Source organism: Stegodyphus dumicola, chromosome 2 (assembly GCF_044657685.1).
Source record: "Stegodyphus dumicola isolate Sdum_Otavi_A_Nest chromosome 2, ASM4465768v1".
In the NCBI taxonomy this organism is placed as follows: Eukaryota; Metazoa; Arthropoda; class Arachnida; order Araneae; family Eresidae; genus Stegodyphus; species Stegodyphus dumicola.
In genome coordinates this window covers 161135399-161160127 of record NC_140769.1, presented here as the reverse complement: position 1 = coordinate 161160127, position 24729 = coordinate 161135399, and the positions used below count along the sequence as shown (strand labels likewise).

At 31.6% G+C, this 24729-nt stretch overlaps 1 protein-coding gene across 3 annotated transcripts in view; it reads right to left on the bottom strand.

The window, feature by feature from the left end:
• MESR6 (misexpression suppressor of ras 6) overlaps positions 1-23956 on the bottom strand; it is a 692054-nt gene extending 668098 nt beyond the window's left edge. Inside the window, exons 1-3 of one of the 3 annotated variants that reach the window (XM_085811390.1) lie at positions 23232-23291; positions 14456-14514; positions 11451-11596 (exon numbers count right to left, since the gene is read on the bottom strand). In XM_085811390.1, coding sequence (XP_085667516.1) covers positions 11451-11536 — 86 coding nt within the window. In that variant the 5' untranslated portion in view covers positions 11537-11596; positions 14456-14514; positions 23232-23291. Of the gene's footprint in view, positions 1-11450; positions 11597-14455; positions 14515-23231 lie in introns of all 3 variants that reach the window. The other 2 variants (XM_085811391.1, XM_085811389.1) reach the window with 2 other exon arrangements.
• Positions 23957-24729: the final 773 nt, after the last annotated feature.

Sequence of the window (24729 nt, the reverse complement as noted above, 5' to 3'; positions counted from 1 at the left end):
TGCCTTTCTGGTTTATGACAACCTGGTATAAGAGCCGACCAATCACAGCAAAGCAAACATTGACGAGAGTTACCCCGAGTCAGCTACACATCTACGCATGCATAATTTTCTTTTCCCTGATTAATTACAGTTTAAATTCTGTCAAACAGGTGTGACTGAACTTTATGATTTTATGCCTTAAACCACAAAACCTTATGAAAACAAAAATCGCGTCTGAACGGATCCTTAAAGGTTGCTATAACGCGACCTCGCTTCAGCAAACACCATGAGACGATGGAAGGTGCCCCAGGTGCTATGAGGCTTTACACTGTACACTCTAACAAACTATGATGGCGTTCAGGCAGTTCAGACCTGTTGTGCATCTCACATTCGTGCACCTTCGCCTTGATTCTGCCAATTAATACCTTTGCAGCAACCATTGATGCCTACAGTTTTACACAGTCGTGTCTGCACAGTGTACATAGCGGCATATTGCTCGGTATGACCAGCCTGTTTCACGCATCCCTACTATGCGATCACGTTCGAAGTCGTGCAATTGTCTATAAAGTCTTTGACAGTGTCATAACGGCATTATTGGTTGATGCTCCGGGGAACTCCAGCACCGACAACGACAAATGTAAACTGTAGGTAATTGTTCCCTGTTTTATACGACGCTAATTCCGCAGCAGAAATGACCAAAGTTAACACTCACTGACTGGCCTTGAAAATTTAACCATTTGCATTTTTAATGATTTATTTTTGGTGGTTGCTCCTTCCCCCCCCTTTTCCCCCCAGAAGAGTAAATCAAGAAAATGTTCAACATATCATAAGCGACTACAATAATAATAATAATAAAATTTTAAAAAGTAATGTGTACTTAAAAAAAATATATATATATTCTTGACACTTTTTTTCTCAGTTTAAAAAAATATAGAGAGACTACGCTAAATACCGTATAATCCTGAAAATTCCAATAATTTTTTTTAATCCTTTGCAATTATTTGTTCATTCTCGGTTAACAAACCTAAAAATCTGCTCCACTCATAAGTCCACTTTTAGCAGACAAAGTTTTAAAAAACTTTCACTTGTATGGCCTATTCTCAGTTACCACAAAATGGAATTACTTGACAATAGAATAAAATAAACAAGAATACTGATTGAAAAATATTTGTCTCTTATATTTCAAAAAGGAAATCAAGAGCAGCAGAACAGCATTCACATGCAGTTGGACACTAACTCTAAACATGGATGACAATTTTCTAAAATATTATATTCAATAAACAATACAATTTAGTTTTATATAAAATCATACTTTTATTGAGATAATACTATTATTTATATAAAATAATACGTTTTATTGAGAGAGTTCTCAATAAGGTCCATGAATTCCTTCCTCATGGAGAAGAGGAGGAACATACCTGTCCATAGCCAAGGCTTTTGGGTACCTTACCAGATGGCAATTATAATAACAATTATAATAAACTCCACAATTATAATAAAGAATACCTTAGACAACAAAATCAAAGGGTTTTCTAGTCATCTCAATAGCAATAACTTATTACGAATTTTTGTCTGATAGTATTTTAAATACCATAAAGACACTATACATTTACAAACATCTTTGTCTTATGTGGACGCAAACCTGGTCCTACTAATGTGGCAGTTGGCACCACTATTTCACTATTCTGTTCAGTATGTATAGTGGCAGTTGGAACCACCACTATACATATTGAACATGATAGCCTGCATTTCATACCCATGAATACAAGGATTCCATTTTGCAGTTTTTAAAATATGTTAAAATGTCAAAGTTAGGAAAGCAAAAAAATAAGCCTATTTGTGGCTGCGAAACTTATACAATTGCAAGATAGCAATGTAGAAGTTAATTTTGGAGGAGGTTAATACTATGATTTTGCAAAGTAATAATTACATAAATCAGTTTGTTTCATCCAAATCAGATATTTTAATTGCTTAATTCCAGAAGATTATGCAATAATAAAACAGTGAGACAAAACTCACAAAACTTTCATGTTACATGCATTTTTCTCTTATATTTTTCAACTCAAAAAGCTTATTAAGGAAGGATTGGTTTATACACGGAGTTTCAAATTATTATGGGTGCAGACAACTATATACACTACAACAGTGGCTCAAATTGCATGTGGGCTGAATGCATGATGTGAAAGCAACTGATGAGCCAGACTCTTTTTTTTTTATATATTTATATATATATAAAGAGTGAATTTGTATATGCATGTGTGTGTTCGAGTGTGTGTGTGCAAATTGTGTCATTTACATCCTTAATATATGGATTTCACCCCTTCATAACTTGGTATTGTGAAACATGGATGTATGCTGTGTTGCACTAAGTTTATAACATATTTGTAAATTACATTTCAAGAATTTAATCTGCCTTGAACATGGTTTAACTGAAAATATATTTCTTTAATATTCGGAATGATAAAATATCCAGATTTTCAGAATAAATACTATAAAAAAACACCTCTACCCACTTACAGAGTCTAAGAATGGCTAACATAATACTCAACAAAAGGAAGCAGCTGTGCTAAAAGTGCAAAATTTAGTCGGACTAAGTAAGATTCCTGCATGACACTTTTAAACATCTGCAGGCTAGGGAAGTGGCAATGTGGCCAATGACAACACATTGATTGACATCGTATTAATATTGGCCAGGATCACAGTTTCGACCCTTTAGTGGTTGTGAGAGGTTAGTATTTTTCTATTTAACTTGAACAATAAGTGAAGCCCCAATGTTGCCATGTATACACATCATCTTGTTAAATTCAAATTGATGATTTAAAAAAAATTCGGAATCTCCGAGGTTCCGAAGATTCCAGATCTTGGACTCTTAATCAGGACATTTCAACAAATTAATACACAGTACCAGGGCTATATATTTCTGAAATTGTTTGAGATTAAATGATAATATAGAAAACACAACTTGATAATGATAATATAGAAACACATTTCAGATGTGGGGGTAGCATTTTTCTTTCTGACTTCAATAAGTCTAAATATTGTTTGTCTGCATGTCCCCTTACTGGATTCAAACTGATGATGTACAATCTGGAAATTTTCAAAATCCGGAATCATCGAAGTCACAATGATTTCAGATCTCAGACTTTATACTGTATTGTCTTCCATATAATGAACAAAACACTGTCAAAAAAAGTAAGCACATTTGAATGTAAGAAGAAACAGTATACACACAATCTTAATAATAAAAATATCTTTGAGAAATTTTGTATTAAAAGTAATGAAAATAAGAAAATGTACTTTCTAAAATCTTTATTGAAAACACATATTCACTCTACAAACTTAATGTATTGAGGTGGAGAAGTACATTAAAGATTTAGGAAGCACTTCCGCAGAGAACCCGGTAAATGTAAACATCGCCAACTTTGGCGATAGTAGTTCAAACCTGGTAACCCATCAGATATATCCTATTCGCTTGTTCGAAGTATGCAACCATTCCTCTTGCATTTATATTGTTGAATTATCACTGTCGTTGTTCACATTTTCAGATTTATATTATTCTTCTCTTATTTATTATTATTTTTTCTGAATTTTTTAACAACGAATAGATAGAAATATTTTCGTAGATAGATGCCGGTTCTCAGTTTGGGATAAAAGGAGGGGTGAATGCTAATTTGTAACACGGTTGTTCACGTTGTGTTCTTAATTATTAACAGCTCTAAGAACCATGAGGTTTCCAACGTCCAAAATAATTTGTTTTCGTAGACCACAAAAATGTGCATGTGCATTTTAAATAATTAAGTAATGCTTTTATTTTTATTATTGGTTATTGTCATCTAAAATTCTGAGAATAAATCAATTTTTATGGCATAAAATTTTAACAAGATAATATATTGTTAATGCTTTTCTAACAATAACCTTTCAGTGGATGGCAGGTGTGACATAAATAGATGATTAAATTGAAATAAAAATATATTATTGATTATTTAAGATGAGAGAATAGTTTGATGCATCACCATGGTCATCAAAATTAGCAAACCACTGCTGGTGTAAGGAATATATTGTTTTCTGTGTTAACTGGAATTTAAGACAATTTTTTTCATATATCACGTTTAACCGGTTAATTTCAGTATATTAATACTAATTTATATTTTTAATGAATTTTTATTTCCATTATAAATACTTATATATTGTCTTATGCTTAATACAGTCAAAAGTCGTTAATCCGGACTCATCGGGACTTCGGCGATTCCGGATTATTGATTTTTCCGGATTATAGATCATCAGTTTAAATCTCGTAAGATGGCATGCAGAAATTCTAAAATTAAAAATATGAAACCATAATTTATGAAATAAAGAACAATTATGATCTAAAGGGTATCAAAATTTACAAAAAAAAAGCTTAATATTTATTTGTTTACTTTATTAAACATTTCTTTCAATGTAAATTATTTAAGTTGCTTCGTTTTATGTGATAATACTTTCTCTTTAATTCTATAAACAGACATAATTTCTTGTTCAGTTACAAAGTTCCGCTGTTCAAGTCCCGTAATTGCTGTGCCGAGAATACCGACTAACTTGTCAATCAAAATTTTTTCATTTCCATTAACCTCTCTGTCACCTTCTTCATGTCTTTATCCATTTTTTGCAGCAATTCCACTTTTTGTGTGACGAACATCAAAACATACTTTCGTTTTGTAGATCCTTTGGGAGCTCCAGCATCGGAATTTCTATTTGACATAATCGAAAGTTCAAGTTTACTTTTATAAAATTGTTCTTACAGTCTGCAAAAAATAATAAGCGCATCCAATTCGAAGATTAAGGAACAACGCAATCATCAACATTAACTGAAATAGATAATTAGATAATTTTAGCTTATACCATCCGTTATACATTAAACGCACACGCGAAAACGTATTCTGCGCTTGTGCACACGCATATGCGCAGTCGTAAAGGTCTTATGCGCAAGCATAAACGCCTTTGCGCATGTGTCAACGCATCGCATGCGCAGAAAGTTTTTAGCTTTGAGGTCCGGATTATTTGTGTCCGAATTAACGACTTTTGACTGTAATATATTCTTTTCTGTGCTAACTTGAATTTAATACAAATTTATTTTCGTACATCACGTTTAACCGGTTAGTTTTACATCTACATGCTTATTATCTGTGAATTTTTACTACCATATGCTTAATATATTGTTTTATCTGCTAACTTGAATTTACATGCACTAAAAATCACATTTACAAAATATCACGTTTACGGCTCGGCTCATCATCGATGAACTGCGAGCTTGGCGAGTAAAAATGCAATGGCGCCAACGGGTTCTCTGCGGATGAAAACCCAAGATTTATATTCAAATATACTTTTTTCAGAGTTGAATTTAGAAAACTGGACTACGCATTCCATCTTATTTCTTCATTTTGCTTCCGCAAATTGGCATCGTTTTTAACACGATCACAGAGATGGTAAATATTAGTGAACCCTCCTATAAATTAGCAGGCTTCATTTATATGCATCTCTAAAACGAAAATAATTTTGGAATGAATTAGAAAATTAAAAAGAATAATTAGGTTTCTTGAACAAAAAAAACATGAAAAACAACACACAAAGAAAAAAACATGAATATAAAATAAAATCTTTTTAAGAAGATATCCATATTTTTAACTTGTAAAATAAATAAAAGTGCATGTTGAAAAGCATCTTATAAAGATGAAAACAGCAACTTCAGTAACAATCTTAAAGAAGTATCAAAGGAAAAAAATAACAATAAACAAATATCACACACACACACACACAAAAAAAAAAAAAAAAAAAACCTTTGTTAAAACATACAGATTTTCCCCCCCAGAAAAAATTCATATGACAATTAAAATTAAACCAAAAGACAATACATATATTTCAAAAACAATGTAGTCGATTTTAAAAAAGTGTACTGAAAAGATTAAAAACATAAGAATAATCCTCTTGTACACAATGTATGAAATTAAGTGTTTGAATTCTACATTATGTATATAAACATTATTCCATATTTTGTTTATAAATATAAAAAAGACTAATAGAAATAATCAACCATGAAGAAAATTATGAAGAAAAAAATTACCTTTTATGAAATTTTATATGCAATTCTATCAAAGAATTTGAATAAAAATTTTCTCTTTATACTTGCAGCCCTTAAAAGCAAAACAGAATTTTTAGAGATAAAATTCAATGCCAAATTATACATACTGTGACTACAACAGAGAAATTCTTTTTGAAAAATATATAAATTCTGTGAATAGGCGAGGAGAATAAGATAACTTAAATGCCTTTTAATATAAATTTAATATTGTCCTAATTTAAATTCAAAATAAATAAACATATCATCTAATACAAAATTAATCAGTACTTTTCCATTTTGCCGGCGCAGGCAATAAAATCGCAAAAAATGGTTTAACGGATGCCAAATTCAATATCCTCACTGGTTATCTTTTACACCTCATTTTCAAAACAAATCGCAGCCACTTCTTATCAGATTGATTGTTTCTTTCAATACTAGCATACAATTACATAGAATTTTTACACAGATAGTTAAATTTTATGCCCTAAGGTCATTCGCGGTAATTAAGTCGATGGGAATGCAATCACACAGCTCACCCGAAGGCAAAAGTATAGAAAAGGCAAAATCAAGGGTTAAATTCATCAATTATAATGCGAATGCACTAGCGAAGTAAAGCACTGTGATTTCATAGTTTCTGAGTAAGCTATTCATATGAATTGAAATAATTCTTACATTTAAACTTGTATTCCATATTAAGATTTAACTTGAAATTAATGAAGATAATTATTGAGAGAATTAGACTTTTGTAGCGTAGTTTACGCGAGATGAAATCATTTGGGGTCACGTGATATGAACCGGCGAATCAGGATGTTGTACCATGAAAACATAGTAAATTCTTAATGTCTTTTTACAAAATTTTAAACAATATTAAAATGTTTATCCCTTGAAAATAAAAAATTCTTACATTTGTTAACCCTTCAAAATAAAAAATTCTTAGAACTAACATTTTTTATGTGTATACTGTACGTTGTCATCAATAGTCTGCCTGGCAAGATTTGCGCCAGCGAAACACAAAAGTACCAATTAATCTATTTAAGAGTAGATTTCATAAAGTGAAAATTATGACAACTAACATCATGTTCAGAAATATATTTTAAGTCTTAACTAAACAGTGGAACTTTGGTTTACAAACGCCTTAGACATTGAACAAATCAATTTTTCTACTGACAAATGTCTTTCGATGATGAACAATATCTCAAGATACAGACAAGTAAGCCAACAACGAATGGTACTCCAATGCAGTGGAGGAAATGTCTTAATAAGATGATGGAAGAGAAGACATTCCTAGTTATTTGATCTTCAAAATTTGTGTAAAATGGGGTAAGATGCAAAAGTTCATAAAACATTTTCACCCTTATGAAACAGTAGTAAGCCACAACATAAATATTTGCAATGGCAGTGCTGTTTTGCTTTAGGAACATTTTAAATCATAGACAGAAACCATTTATGGTGGATAAATTTTTAATGGGACAAAAGCTCAGCGATTCTTGAGTAGAAATAAGCAATGCTAAGAGAAAACGAAAAGCAAGGGAAAAAAACAGTAAGACAGCAGTCATCTGAAATTTTTATGGAATATAATTTTTCTGTCCAACAATAACATTTTGCTCTTTTGGCTTCTTAACCACTTTCTACTTACATCATCAACTTTCTTTCATGAAGATATAGTAAAATTTAATTCATCTTCCTATTTTTCATGTTTATGATTGTGTTAAATATTGTATATATGTAAATACAGTGTATATGTCAGATTTACTGAATTCCACTCATTTTGCGTTGCAAATATAAATACAAAGAACTCTTTTCTAAGCAATCATTTGGAACCCAAGCATGGATTAATTCCTTTTTATAGTAATTCCTATGGGAAAAATTGTTTCAGTCTATGAATATATTAGATGACAAACTATTTTCAGGAACAAATTAAATTTATGAGCCAATATTTCTCTGTACGCCACTGTTCAAAATGTTCATGGAAAAGCTGCCATATGGGTGAAACTTGCAGTAATTGAATATACCCATTAGATGGCATCTACGTACTTTCTACAGAAGAATGTTTGAAACAACATCATCCAGAAGAATGGAGTTCATGCTGTAATGCAAGCAAATTTAAGGCATTTTTCTACCTTAAGCCACAATGTCACATTTTCAGGACTGGTTATCGACCAGACAGTAGCATTTCTTTGATCAAAGATTTCAATTCTGCCACAACTACTTTATTTGCAAGATTCCTTTCCTTCTGAACCTGTTGTTACTTCTTTTCAAGATAATTCAAGGAGGTCAATGTTTCCAGTTAACATCAAGTAGCAAAAGAAGCCTTCTTCCAATGTTTCCAGGAATATCAGGTACACTGGAACAACTGAATATTTTCTGATAAATATTACTTCAAAGGTGATAGGGTAATATATTTTTATATGTCAAACAGAACTGCCCTAATAAAGCAGTACAGTCAAAAGTCTTTAATCCGGACTCATCGGGACTTCGATTCCGGATTATAGATCATCAGCTTAAATTTGGTAAGATGGCATGCAAAAATTATAAAATTAAAAATATGAAACCACAATTTATGAAATAAAGAGCAATTATGATCTAAAGGGTATCACAATTTACAAAAAAAAGCTTAATATCTATTTGTTTACTTTATTAAACATTTTCAACGCACGCATGCGTAAAGCGTACATTACGCATAGTCGAAATTAGAAAATTGCAACCAGAAAACCATTTGATGTGTATTCATGATATTTATAATGACGTGGAATTTGATTTAAATCATATTAAAGACGGAGTACGTCGAGATGAAATACTACATTTAGCACGGAATTATAAGCGGAATAAAATAAAAACGTCTGCCCTGAAGATAAGGATAGTGCTGACAGATCAACTTCCAGTTCATTGCGCGCCGCGACGACATGTTAAAAAATTAACTCTTGAAATTGCCCGTGATAATTAAATACTAATTATATTAAATGAAAGGACAGTTTTTTAATATTTATTTCATCTCAATTTAATGACAATTTATTAAGACAAACATAAAATTTAGAAAATTTCTCATCATCATGTTACTTATACATGGAATTCAGGGATATCTTTCATTTTATGATAAAAATTTTCCTAATACTCATAAGACTGATTTTTTGCAACATTTATATGAAATTCTATTTTACAACCCTGTAACAAAGAAATCTATATTTGCATGAATAATAAGATAAAATAGTTCATATATTCATATGAATCCAAAAATATTTTAGAGCGACAGTATGCCCTATAACTTCTGAAAGTCACGACAGAAGTTAAAATGCTCTGTATATAATAAAAATGTTAAGGTGATAGATACTTGATAAAAATCAAATTAGATGCTCAGCTGATATAGTGGTTGCATCGCTGACTGCCATGCTGAAGGGCCATACCAATTTAAATTAATTTCTTTCTAATTTTAAATTTTCCATGACAATATGTTTCTTATAGAAAAATTTAACAAGATTAATCAATTTTAAGCATAGATGATATAAATACAATGGAGTATTCATTTGAGAAATTAATCTCTCCTTCAGTGCTATGAATTCCAAATACTTTAAAAAGTGTCTTGAATAAAATAAAATAAAAATATACACAAATATAATTTATAGTATTGCTTATATATTGTATAAAGTATAATATTAATGGCTATTGTGTAAAAATGATTAGTATACACATTATACTAATCGTTTTTACATAATAGCCATTATTTAGTAGTAAAAGCTGATTTGGGGCATTTTTTTTTTTTTTCATAATTTTATATCCCAAATACATGATTTACTTTTATTCTTAGATGTACTATTTAATTTTAAAAATTGCCATCTTCCTTGAAAAATGTAAACTAGCATTTTGCAGCAAATGTGACCAAATGTAAACCAGCAAAACAACCTTTATACAAAATACAAATTCAATAATCATGAGAAAAATCAATGTTATTGCCTAAGTATTAGTACTATTTAAACTTCATTTAAAATATTTTATTGCAAAGAAAACAATTATGTGCTAAAAATAGCTAACTTCTTGCAGAGACAGGCAATAATATGAATAATAAAATGAAAATAGCCTACTGTGTTTTAAATTTGTGTAGGGTTTCACACATTTCACAGCTATTTATGTCATGTAATTCATGTCAGTATTTTTCAGAAGAGAAGCTATAATAACAACACTGTGGAAAATATTTCTGGAAATGAATAAATAGGAGCTCAAAGAAAGGTAAGAGTTATGTTCTGCATACATATTATATGGTTTTTGGATTTACAACAGATATTACATATAAAAGTCTTATAATCATATACTACTAGAACTTTGGTAGCAAATAGTTGCATTTAATACATTTTACAGTTGCTGTGAAGTCAGAAGTACCATGAAATTAATTTTCACTTTAATTGATTTATACATGGGACGTCTAACATATCAACATATCAGATAAGCAACAATATATTTTTAAAATTCTACCATCACCAGCTATTAGATTTAAAAATTTTCAGACTAAGATCTTGCAGTCAAATAAAACCGCTGTGTGAATAGTAAAATGAAGATTAAAGGGGATGAAGTAAGCAGTGTTGTTATACAGATTCAAAAAATTTGCACACGTACTTTTGCATTATTTATAGCTTAAAACTCAAATTAAGATTATAATGTCAAAAATTAATTAAAAATAACAAAAGAATTAGTTTCTCGCTTGGAATTAACAGCTATAAATGCACATCGGTCAGTTTGACCGATGAGCATTTTTACGCTCTGATTTTGGCAACACTGGTTGAGCAAAGGAACTGAGGGAGTTTGTGAACTTAACATTACATCAGTATATAAAATGTCAATGTTTGGTAACAAAAAGTTTTCTGCTTTTGTAAAAGTATTGATATACATTTATTATCAATCAAGTTTAATAATCTTTGTTAATTTAAATGTTCTTTAATTTCTTATTGCCTTACAATGTTTTTTAAATAGTAAAATAGGTAAACAACATTAAAAATGCATACACAGTCAAAATGCATGTGTACCTTTGCATTATAATGAACATGTGTTCTTATAGGTGTTAATACTACAATACATATATTTATGACAATGTACGCTGAGTAAACATTTCACCAAAATTTTCACAAAAAAATACTTAGTTTCACCAATAAAACAATAACAACAACATAAAAAGACATTATTTTAAATATGTTTAATTACCAAATTAATTGTTTGATTTGTAATAAAATTAATTGTAAACTTAAGATTCAGTTTAGGAGATATTTGATTTCTCTCAAATCTTTGCAAAGAAGATCAAATTTACTATCCAAAGAAAATAAATATAACTCTAAAGTTAAAAACAGAACATTAATTGTGAAACTTTGAAAATGCTAAAAATAAATATACATACTTGAAAACATGATCTTTCTCATATATTTTTTCTGCGTTCAGAGTTTTGGAGATCATCAGATCAGGATGAGAATCAAAATGAATCATGGTGCCATCACTGAATGGGAGGCGTTTAGAGCCTATTGCTCGATAAATATGATAAAGGACCTACAATTTAAGATATATATCTGGTTATACACGAAGTAAATATTTTACAGTTACACATATTAAACAAACACTGGCTAATCTTTGGAATATGGTAACAGGTAGTTTGGCGACATCTTGGTAAGGCGATAAAGGATACTAGCTAGGACTTTAGCAGTGTACATGGATAAAGTCAAGAGTGTGCGCAATTCAATTTTTGTGCAATTCTGGGATTTTTTTTTTTAAGTGAAAATAGGTTGACGTGTACATGGATAACGTGTATGTGCAATTCTTAAAAACACGGCAAGCAGTAGGCGATTCTGCACTTTCTCCCAATTTCGCACCTAATCTTCATCATGATTAAGCACTTTTGTTCCATAAAAGTTCTAGCATAAGCGTAATTCGGCTAGCAGATTGCTGGAAAAAATGTTGAGTAAAAAGAAAAAAGAAGAAGGAAAAAAAAACATGCCTTTACTTCGTGAAAACAAAATGGCGTCCAAAACTAGCAGGTTGCTGTAGCAGGGTTGGTCGCCAAATTTTCGCCAAAAAATCGCCAAGTTACCATAATTCAAAGATTAACCCAAACACTTAATAACAAAAACTTGATACTTTCCTGTTATCGGGACTGGATTAAGAAGTGTTTATGTATGCATGTATTGTATGTACATACATATGTATACGTGTGTATACACACACACATCAATATATTTCTGCATAACAAAAAGTACTGAAAACTTTTACATAGCAAAATGAAATATTTTTATAATTTGATAAAACTACTTTGTTTTCAGAAAATGAATCTGAAAAAAGAAGAGAATGAAAAGCTTACAAAAGAAACAAAGTGGCAATTCCTCAACATAATATGCTGATGAATTTTAAAACTGGAGTTAAAGGTACAGGTAATAAATATCAAATGATGTTGAACATTATAAATGTTTGACACAACTATGACAAGGTGTCATTAAATTCTGAGATTTGAATTCCTTTAGATGTGATACGGCTTTGAGGCCTCTGTTGCTCCACTTTCATACAGGACAGTGTGAGATTGCCTGTTGGCCAGATACATATTAGTCTAACTTTCAGATTCAGCACATTTTGACCTCACTTTTGTACAAAGTACCAAAAAGGTACATTTTCAGATACTGTTATAAGTATGTTTTAACAACAGTAGTTAACGTTTCAGATATGTACAAGTACTTTTAATACACAAATTTTATTGATAATAAATTATCACACAAATCCCACCATCAGGACAATGAGTGACAGATTAACATATTTACTTCATAAATACGTCACAAGAATTCTCAATAGTAACAAAATTTTAATGATAGTACCATATAAAATTATACAATTAAGTACTTCTAAGTAACTTATTCAGCAAAATACAAAACTGAGTCCACAATATGCCAAAATTATAATGCCCATCAACTGATGACATCAAGAGTTGCAGTGTGACAGTTCACATTAAATCACACCAATGGATAAAGAATGTAATTTTGCTTTATCAATATGGTCAAATCTTAAAGACCAAATAACCCTTAAAGACAAATTAACCCTACACTCAGAAGTATGCAATCTATTGGATCTTTCATGTTTACATATTTTGGGAATGATCTTAACAAAGAATTTTAAAAAAGCAAATATTTCGGAGTAGAAATTTCAGGCAACGGTTCATTATTTGAAATGAGAAATATTATCTACTATGTTTAAATAAATTCTTCTGTCAAAATGTCTCATGTAAACAAGATGTGGATTGAAGGATATGTTGTTGCCCTTTCTGATGAGAAATATTCCAATTCAATAATACAAAAACATTGTGAAACACATGGTATTAAACTTTTTAAGTGCAAAATAAGCAACATTATTAATTGGGTACTTTGGTATTATCGCAACCACCTTGGCAGGAGTCGCCAAACTGTAGCAACCATGCACATAACAATTCTTTGGGTAACTATATCGATAACTGTAAGTTTGAATAAGCATTTTTATACATGCTGTTTTAGTTGCATTAGAAGCTCTAAACGTAAATAGCGATACTTTTGGTTTTCAGCCGAATTTTGAAATACATTCTTGTGGGATTTACCTGCAAATGAAGAAAGTTCTGTAAATTTTTTGCAGGAATATAACATTTTGCTGCAAAGGCAGAAACGTTCAGATTCATGTTTGATGATGTATTTTGGAAAACGACCTTTTTCGAAATGCAACATGAAAAAGTGTTACGAACACATCTGTAATCAAAGCGGAATTGATTCAAGAATAGTAGTCTACCATTTACTACAGCAATCAGATTTATATACTGCTGGAGTAAAGAATTCATTAATGTGAAATTTTGCTTAGAAAAGTTAGAAATGGCCAATAAGACTGTGGTAAACTGAATTAGTTACATGGAAGAGATACCACTTTTTTAAGTAGTTTTATATATTGCTTTCCAAGATAAATATCAAATTAAAATTAAAATATGTACCTAATAATATGTATGCTATAAAATAAATAACTCTCTCTAATTTGAAATTATCACTTTTTGTCTTCAAAAAATTTTCCAAACTGCACCAAGATGTTTGCAATAATATCAAAATACCATTAATTGGAAAGGGAAAAATTATCAATCATTACTTCTACATGGAAAGAAGGCTTCAAATGAATATCTGAAAAAAGAATACTGTTCCTAATGTTAAATTCGCCAACTCAGAAATCAATTGCAAAAATCTTTAAATACATCTTTAGTAACAATAAATAAAATATTAGGCCAAGATTTACAACTATAAAAAGTTAAAAAATATAATGTTAGCCAACTTTTGCCAAGCAAGATGGCACAACATTGAACAATTTATGAAACCATGTATGAAAAGTACTATTTAACAGGAAATAAATGGAAATACATACATTCTGACACTTGATGAAGCACAGGTTTACCTAAATGGCTGCAACAAAAGATCTATATGCTATTGAAAACAAAGAGAAAAAATATAAAAATTTGGTTCTGTTAATGCAAAGAAATTTAGGGGTTTATGAATATCACTTATTCTCTTACATGGGAAATTAAAAATAAGAAAAGAGGGGGGAAATTGTTAATCAACTCAATGTATTATCAAAAGAAATTTTTATGCACAATACTTACAGAAGAAATTCAATTTCTTTATCACAGTGAAACATTTTCAAGACAGAGCAACAAGTTGTACTTCAAAAAGTATTACTACATTCCTTGAAAAAATGAAAACTGATGTAGGTATTGCATTACACCTTGCCAACATATTCCTTTGAAGTTCCCCCAATGTTTCACCCATGGACCTTTGGTCTCTCAAAAAGAGCTGTTTTTAAACACAAGCCCACCATGATTGATGGACTCTGGAAAGTAGTGAAAGAGAAATGGAAATCAAATTTATGAAAAGCCCTTTCTATTATGGAAGTCACAATACAAACTAATAATCTGGAAAAAGGCTATCAGACTGAATATTTTAAAAAATACTTTTTACATATTAAACATTAATTTAATGGCCCTGAATTAGTTCTAAAATTGCATAAACATCCTCTATGCATTAAGATTGTAAGAAAATCTACCATCAGTTAAGATCTATATGGATAAAAAAAACTATTGTTGCAAGATCATATCTTCTAGCCAAGGTTGTGTACACTGAGCAAAGGGCAACGACAATTACTAATGTCCCCTTCAAAGTTGATACCAGACACCAATTAGCAGGTAGACCAAGGTTTGCCCCATCTTTTAGCACTGTAACCCATTATGCAACCCATTATGCATGTAACTGCCATTTCTAATGATCAATGTTTTCTCAATGTTTCTCTCAGAAAAACAAAGGACAGAAAAAATAGATTTAAAATAATACAAAAATGAAATAATAATGTTAATTTAATACAAAAAATATAAATTTTTAATAATACCTAATAATTATATATAATTATATTATACTTAATGTAACAAATAAATATATACAATCAAATAAACAGAGTAATGCAATTTTAAAGCTTTTTATGAAACAGAAAAAATATCTTCAACACAGGGTCATAATCTACAATTCAGGGGGGGGGGAAGAATGAAACAGATTATTCAACACCAACTTTAGCAGCTGACAAGTGGCCCAACTGTTAGCACAACAATTACATGCTTTATCTAGTTAAAATGTATTTGTAAGACATTTTCAAGCAAGCATAGCATTGCTTAGCCTGATAAGTTGCAATATCAACTTCAGCATGAACACTAAGACATTTTTTAATACAAATGCATACCTAGTTTGACAGACATGACAGCTACTGTTACAATTATATACCTAGTTTAACAAACATGATAGCTACTGTTACAAATGTATACCTAGTTTAACAGACATGATAGCATGATAAGTTGTAATATCAACTTCAACATGAACACCAAGACATTTTTTAATACAAATGCATACCTATAATTTAGGCTAAAATAACATGCTGAATAATGATTGTTGGAGAAGTCAAACAACAAGAATCAGCATAATTTTTTGTAAATTTACAAATATTATGCTGATTCTTGTTGTCTGACTTCTCCAATAAATAAATACCTAGTTTGACAGACATGATAGTTACTGTGAAAAGCTTATTCAAGATGCTAAAATGAAATACTTGTTATTCTACATTTTGTCTGCTCCATATTAAAAAAAAAAAAAAAAAAAAAAATATTGCTCACAAATATACATGGTTTCAAGAAAAGATTTCATAATTATGGAACATATGTGAAGTGTTAAAATTTTTGCACTACTATTTTAAAGCCACAGTACTTGGTGCTTTTTTTGTTTCAGCTTATTTCTTTCATGTGAGGTATTACCAATTTGGGTCGGCTTCATTCCTGGCAATAATTTCCTTATAACCATCACTTGAATAAAAATATTTTTTATCTAATCAGGTTCTACCAGTGATCCAGTGATTAAGGCAACTGAATGTTGGTAGTTCATCCTAGGTTCAAACCCAAGCTAACGGATTTGGATGATTTTTTTTTTTTTGGGGGGGGGGGATCTTCATGTGTAACCATGAATACATGAATATGAATTTTTTCTCTCAGAAAGCCCTCTGCAAAGGCATCTATCCTGTTAGCAGAGAGCCCCCATGTTTTCTGCCATATTCAAATAACCACCTAAACATCTTAGTAAGTTTTTTGGGAGAATTAGGAAACAGATGAAGCAGCAGCTATCTTGTTTCTTTAAGAAAGAAATGTTCTACGCAAAGAATAACTGTGTGTGAATAGTCACCTCATGGAATTAAAACTCAACGCTGGAATATCTATGTAACCTTTGCTTATGCTGGGAAGAAATAGATGTCTGAATGCAAACATGATTAGTTGGATCGTGCATTTTTTTTCCTTGCTGTCATATAATTCATTTAGTTATGGAGTAAAAGTTAACATCTCTTGAGTTTTGTGAACGAAAGTTTGCTTCAAATTAATTGCAATGAGTGGTTGATAGGAATAATTAAATAAAAGAGACATACGCCAGTTTCTCGCTATCTCAGCCTAACATTAAAATCAATGGATATAACATAATTTTGGAAATTGATGAAAATCTATTCACGAAACCAAATAATATATGTTGTGTTATTTCCTCATAATAGGTTTTAGGAGGATTTTGTCATGAAATTACAGAATGAACCTTGTTACTGCTTTTAACTGTTTTGTTTATCTAGTATCACACCATATGCACGAGAAAAGAAATAATGGGTTGATCTTTACATTATGGTAACTTGGCGATTTTTTGGCGAAAATTTGGCAACCAACTCTCCTACAGCAACCCTCTATTTTTTTTTCCCCACCGCCATTTTGTCTTCACGAAGTAAAGACATGTTTCTTTTCTTTTTATCTACTGAACACTTCTCCCAACAATCTAGTAGCCGAATTACACTTATGCTAGAAATTTCATCAAACAAAACTGCTTAATCATGACAAATATTCACTGCAAAATTGGGAAAAAGTGCACAATACCGTACTCCTTACGCGTTTTTCAAAATAACACATACACATAAACCATGTACACGGCGACTTATTTTTACTTAAAAAAACATCCCAGAATTGCACAAAAATGGCATTGCGCACACTCTTCACTATATCCATGTACACTGCTTTTTTCTCATAAATTAGAAAAATTTCACAAAAATACATGACAATTTTCTCAATCTTTAAACCCGGTAAAAAGAACATATATGAAATTACCTGATCGCGAAAATGTATTTACCCTTTACAAATATGAACATTTCCACATATAAAATAAATAAAATATCCAAAAACTTTTACCTCTAAATCATCTATTACATTATACACGTCACCAACGAATTCATACCGCAAGCATTACAAATACTTAGTATCAAATATTTAAATTATTTCCATGCACGTTTATTTCAACTTAAACGTATACCAAATTCCTACAAACATAAAATTCATAAAATAACTATCATTTCATTAAAATATAATTAAATTCAAAAACACTACTTAAAATATAAATGAGCACATACATTAAATTAATAAAAATTACCTTACAATCCTAATTACTTTAAACTAAATCATTGCTAATAACAATTTTCCCAATAATACCAAATTCCTTTCCACCTTACATTTAGAACAATGCATAAAAATAATATCCTCAAATAATTAAAAATACTAACTTACCTAATCTTCTTCAGAATCTTGATTACGTGGAGGATACACTTTTCTAATTCATTCAATAAAATTATTGAAAGATTTTTTCTGCGAATTTTTCCTCCATACTTCCTCCGCTAAATAAAAAGCAAACTTCTCTTTATCACAATGCCTAAATACCCATTTCGAATTCACTTTAGTTAGGGCCATGGGATCCAAAAATTAAACAATACTGTTTCACACAACACAGAATAAAGCGAAATACAAAATTTCCACATTTTTTCCCCGATTTCCCCCCTTTTCCGATTAAAGAACCGAAATTCGTCCATTAATATCACATGACATATCCCATGATCTCTCATTTCCCTCACGCAAAATAATGCGTAATCGGAACTGAGTACTGCTCACATTATTACCAAAGTCCCAGGTAGTAACCTTTATCGCCTCCAAAATGTCGCCAAACTACCAGTTACCATATTGTAAAGATCAACCAAATAATGATATGATGCCAAAAATGCATGATACGGTTTTAACAGGAAAGCACCAGAAATTTTTCTTTAGGTAGGTATAGCTCATAAATTCTGTTTAACATTTTTTTTTCTTCTTTTGTGTTTCACATCCAATTGTAACTCTGCACTCCCTTTGCAAATGCACAGATAAGTCTGATGCTAATTGAGAATGAAATAACCAGAGTATTAAAATGTAACTTGCAATTTCTGAAATCTTGAATGTTCTTAGTCTTGTAGATTCCCTAGGGGTGGTCAACGTAGAGAACTCTGCGAAGCTACTGTCTAGCATCTGTACCTAGGCAGTCTCAGCCATGACGGTATACAAATTATGAACCTAGTGGTTCTGGAGACCCTAGAAAATCAACTTATTGGCTGGCCCATAGGTCTAGCATGTCCTAGAGCAGTTGGTTCTGATAGCCCAGATTTGTTGGGTAATGTCCCTTTGCAACGGGCAGCTCAAGAGACTGGTAGGTAGGAAACAGACGACCAGCGTTGCCATATGGCGACTGGTGCCAGTTCTCTCCAAGGTGCAGGGAAAAGGGTTGAACCCCTGGACCTATTCTGAGACTGGACTGGCCATGTAGTGAAGGAGCATGTAATCCAATAAATCCAGTTAGTCTTGTGATAAAATGATAATAACTACTGCAAAGTTTTTATCATATGACTTTACCCAATCTGAGGTCTTCAGTAAATTCAAACTGTTATTTTTAATGCAAGACTGCCACAGTTTAATTTTCCTAAAAATCAAGCAGCTAGTTCTCATTTTCAGATTCAAAACTGCAGACATTCACCTTTTTATTCTATATGATACAGCCTGCTTCAATGATGTTGCAATGATGTTGAAATCAATAAGATGGGCAAACCCTGTGTTAATACTCATTTAATTAATTAAACACATTGCTTTGTGAATTTTTAACACGAGAGAAATCTCTCGTAAAAATTTTTGTGAATCTTTCAAAAAGCTTTTACTTTCATTTTAAAAATTTTTTGCCTACTCCCCCCTCCTCACAGATATCAAGCAATTGATTGCAAGATATTAGCATTTTTATTTACTGATTGTAAATCAGAATGACTTCAATGTATGTCATATCTATTTTTACAAAATGTTTGATAATTGTAATGTAAAATGCTGGTTACAGAAGACTGAAGGGTACCCCTTCTATTATCGCGAAGTTCTTGTTTCATTTATGGTAAACTGAGTAGTTGAATGTTCCGTAAATACACTTTTACCTAGAGTTGGCTGCTCCTTTCACTTTTTAAGTGAAAATTTATCAATATATACATGGACAAAGTCATAAGGGTGCACAATGCCAAATTTGTGCAATTCTCTGATGTTTTTTTAAGTGAAAATAAGTCGACGTGTACATGGATAAAGTCAAGGGAGTGCACAATGCCTAGTTTGTGCAATTCTGAGATGTTGTTTTAAGTGAAAATAGGTCAATGTGTACATGGATATTTGGCTCTAGTGTAGCATCGGGTGCCCCTTTGATTAGCGAAAATTTTTTAAAAATTTTGGCAATGAAACCTCACTTCTGGTTACCATGACAGTTTTAACTTTGTTTTAGCTTCCTGATTTTATTTAAATGAAAACAGATTGTTGTGTACATGAACAATTTAAGGCATTGTGCAATGCCTGGTTTGTGTAATTCTAGGATGTTTTTTTAAGTGAAAACAGATTGATGTGTACATGAACACAGAGTTTGTGCAGTTCTTTGACTTCTTATTTTGGTTTTATGTAGCAGCCATCTTGAAATTTTGCCTTCCTGGCACCAATCTTGGCGTCAAAAAAGAATCGCCAAAAAACACAGGGCATCCAATTGTAAACTTTTACCCCGAATTTGTGCAATTCTTTGACTTGTTATTTTGTCTTTGTATGCAGTGACACAAAGCCAAAATAACACAAGAAAGAATTTGACAAACTCAGTATCCATGTACCGCCAAAAATCATCAATTTTCACCAAGGGGTACCCGTAAATATACTATTACCCAGTAAAAGTATAGTTTAGGGTACCCCTTGGCAATTTTTGGCGGTACATGGATACCGATTTTGTGCAATTCTTTGACTCATTATTTTGGCTTGCGAAGTGGCTACACAAAGCCAAAATAACAAGACAAACAATTGCACAAACTCGGTATCCATGTACACATCAACTTATTTTCACTTAAAAAAAATCCCCGTATTGCACAAAAATGGCATTGCGCACTCCTTTGACTTTATCCATGTACACGTCGACCTATTTTTCACTTTAAAAAAATGCACAAAAATGGCATTGCGCACTCTTTTAAATTTATCCATGTACACATCAACCTATTTTCACTTAAAAAAAATCCCAGAATTGCACAAACTTGCATTGCGCACTCCCTTTACTTTGTCCATGTACACATCGATATATTTTCACTTAAAAAGTCAAAGGAGCACCGAATTCTACAATATAGGCAAACAAAAAATACATAATCTCAATAAAATAACATAAGAAAGGAACAACATGTTATACATTTAAGCACTACCAAAAGCAAATTCACTTACCATGTTTTTCGAATTCGCTTTGTACACCCAGAGCCACGTAAAAATCAAAATATCATTCATACTCAAATGACATTTTTCAAACCAGGTACTCTTTCTGATCGAATGCTTCACATAGTGACCATCTGAACCTTTCTTCCTACAAACTCCTTCAAATCCATCTAAACGGTTTTTACGTTCAACTAGATGCATATCCTTCCTACATACAGGACACTTATAATGGCTACTAAGTAAACCTTCATTTACACGCAAGTCAAAGCTCTTTTCCCCTTTCTCTCCAATTCGTACAGAAACTTCAAATTAATCTTACTACATTCGACCATTCTACCGTCTAAAGAATCAAACCAACACACACCACAAAAACGCTTACAAAACATCCCATGATTCAACATTTCCCAGAATCATGCACCCGATTACGTCACAATAGGGTTTCCATAACATTCAACTACTCAGGCTACCATAAATGAAACAACTTGGCGATAAATCAAACAGCAACTTCGCCATAATACAAGGGGTAGCTTAAAGTCTACTCTACCCCTATTACCCAAACATTTTTTATGATAAAGTAAACATTACAATAATAAATATCAAATAGGTATTCATACTTCAGCATAGCCATCAAGGTCTGCTGATACTGGAAATATGATTCTGAGTTTGGCATTGCACAAGAACATTTTCTGCTTAAACAAACATAGTCAGAATAACCAAGTGCATTTGTTAGTTCAGCAATACAACAGCTACAACACCACATCCACTCGCTAGAGACTTGGCTGACCAAATGGAAAGTCAAAGTGAATGTCGACAAGACACATGCCATACTGTTTACTACTAAGAAGAATTTCCCGACTCACCTGCAAATGTATGGTGTGGACCTCAGTAAATCTCTTACATGGAACCCACACGTTACACATATTCTCAGGAAGTTTCGAGCTAGTAAAGCTTCACTCTTCCCCTTAATTGCTCGAAACAGTGTTCTATCTATTGATAATAAGTTGCTCATTTACAAAACCATGTTGCGTCCAATTCTTAGTTATGCATGCCCCGTCTGGGCATACTCGTGCAAAAGTTTGAGAAGGCAGTTACAAGCTGCCCAAAACGGGGTATTGCGCATGATATGTAATGCCCCCTGGTACATTCGGAATAGCCAAATTCGTAAAGAGCTAAGAATAGAGGATCTTTGTGATTTTTATTGCCGCCTATCTGGGGCATTTTATGATAAACAGGAACTTCTGGATAATCCTGTGGTTGTTAACTATTGTTATGATACTAGGGACCCCAATTTCAGTAAGCGCCCAAGGGCGATCCTAAATGTTAGTAATGTGTAATTTTGTATATGTGTTATGCAAATTGTTGCTCAAATTCTTTATTGTATATTGTTCTTTTTTTTTTTTTTTTTTTTTTTTTACTAGTGGCACTAAGGCGTCGCACTTCGTATTTTGTTTCTCTTGTGTGTACATGTATTCTTCTCTGAAATAGTTGTTAAAAAATAGTTAATTATGTATGGATTAGTAATTAGGTACTTAAGGAAAAAATATGTATTTAACTATTAGCAATTATGAATTTAAACTCTTGCTCATTTAATTATTTAGCACATTCAGTTACATTTCTCATAATTCGAAACTTTTATCATGTTATTCGATGAGGGGTAGGGCTATGGCGCCCAGGCACCCTGGTGGTTAAGCACCGCAGTTCAACTTCAGAATAACCACACTGCTACAACGCACATAGTAGGAATTATAGTCAGAATTATAGTTAAGTAATTAATTAAGCACTCAACCAAAATTTTTGAATTTTGTGATGACAAATCAAAAAAAAGTAACAAAAAATATAGATATTGAATAAGAGATAAGTTGAGTAAGAGTTAACCACATCAGATATCAGAATAGGTGAACTGTCAGAGATGATAGAACAAGTGAATTATGATTTTAAAAAATCAATGATTAAATAAGCATAACGCTCAACATGACTAGCTTTTCCCAAATTAAAATATAAACAAATGATTATGGTACCGCTAAAACTTACGTCATTATGATCTTCCACGATAACAACAGGTAAAATTGTCTTCTGCTTTTTTCCATTCATGACATTAAAGTTCCCGCATTAGAGAATTCAGTTTTCACTTGTCGTTGCCATTCGAGTTACAGAACATATTCAATGAAGAGACAGCTTTAATAGTTTGGATCTCGACCACCAGGTATGCTAGTTGAACAAACATTTGCAGAGACATAGATACATAAATCCAAAATCAGAAGGTATGGTTTAATAACATTTGGTTTGTGTAATAGAAGAGTTTTTCAAGAAATAGTTTTAATTTTATGTCATGAAAATTTGAGAATAGTTATGTACCAGATAATGCTTTTTCGAATTTTCTCAGCAAAGATATTTCAGGATATTGTTTCTCAACAATTATGCTTATTTACAAAACTGAAGAATGAACTGTTACTGCTTTTGCTTCCGTGTTGGACAAAGCATATTCCTTGGGTGGACAAATTATAAGCAAATAAAAGGACAAGTATCCAATCTCTAGTATTATTGATTTCACTAGTGAACTCCATGAGTACAACATCTTCTCCCATGCAGATTTAGTCAAAGCATTTTATCAAATTCCGATTGCTCCGGAGGATGTCATAAAACGGCTCTCTGTACACTATTTTGACTTTTAAAGTGTCTCCTTATCCAATTCGGTTTGTCCCATGCATCAGGCACTTTTCAAAGGTTTATCGAGGCCGATGCTATTCGCACCACCGGTTTGCCGTTTAAGCTATTCGCTCCAACATTAACCACGCATGCGCATTGAGTTGTCAGATACGTCAATAGAACCCAATCGAAAGGAACGGATTCTACGTACGCGAACTGTTCTAGTGAAGGCGGGTTTCTACCTTGGCGTAAATTATCATTTTTTAAACGTTGGCGACTTTCAAAAGTTTACAAAGGAAAATGGGTTCCTATTTTATTAAAAGAAGGAACACATTTCCTTTTATTAAAGTATATATAAACAAGGGCAGATTTTTTATGCTCGCAATGTTTATCCTTTTCCTGAACGGTTTGAATAGTTTAAATGACTGATTTTGGGGGGAGGGAATCTTGTTTACATTTTTTGTACTTCTTAGAATACATTTAGCTTTAAAGATGTGTTTTGCGCAATCAAGACTTTAATTCATTCCTCTTTGAAAAATTTCGTCCGATAAAAGATACTAAAAATTAGACAGAGAATTTCTGTGTAGAAAATTTAGACATAAAATAAGTTAAAAGCGATTATATCAACTATTAAATTAATTATTCTGTATGCCTGCTTATTTTTTTATGGAAACACTTGACATTTTCAGAACACAAAAAGTGCTTCAAAGAACTTTGAAATATTAGTACAAACACATTAATCAATTAAATTGAAATAAATAATTGGATGTAATTTAAAAGACAGAAATAATTAAATGTAAGAGATTTTGATTTAAAAATTTGTACACACAAATGATTTATCATATTTTGTATGGTTTTATTTCATAAATAACTTTGATTTTGA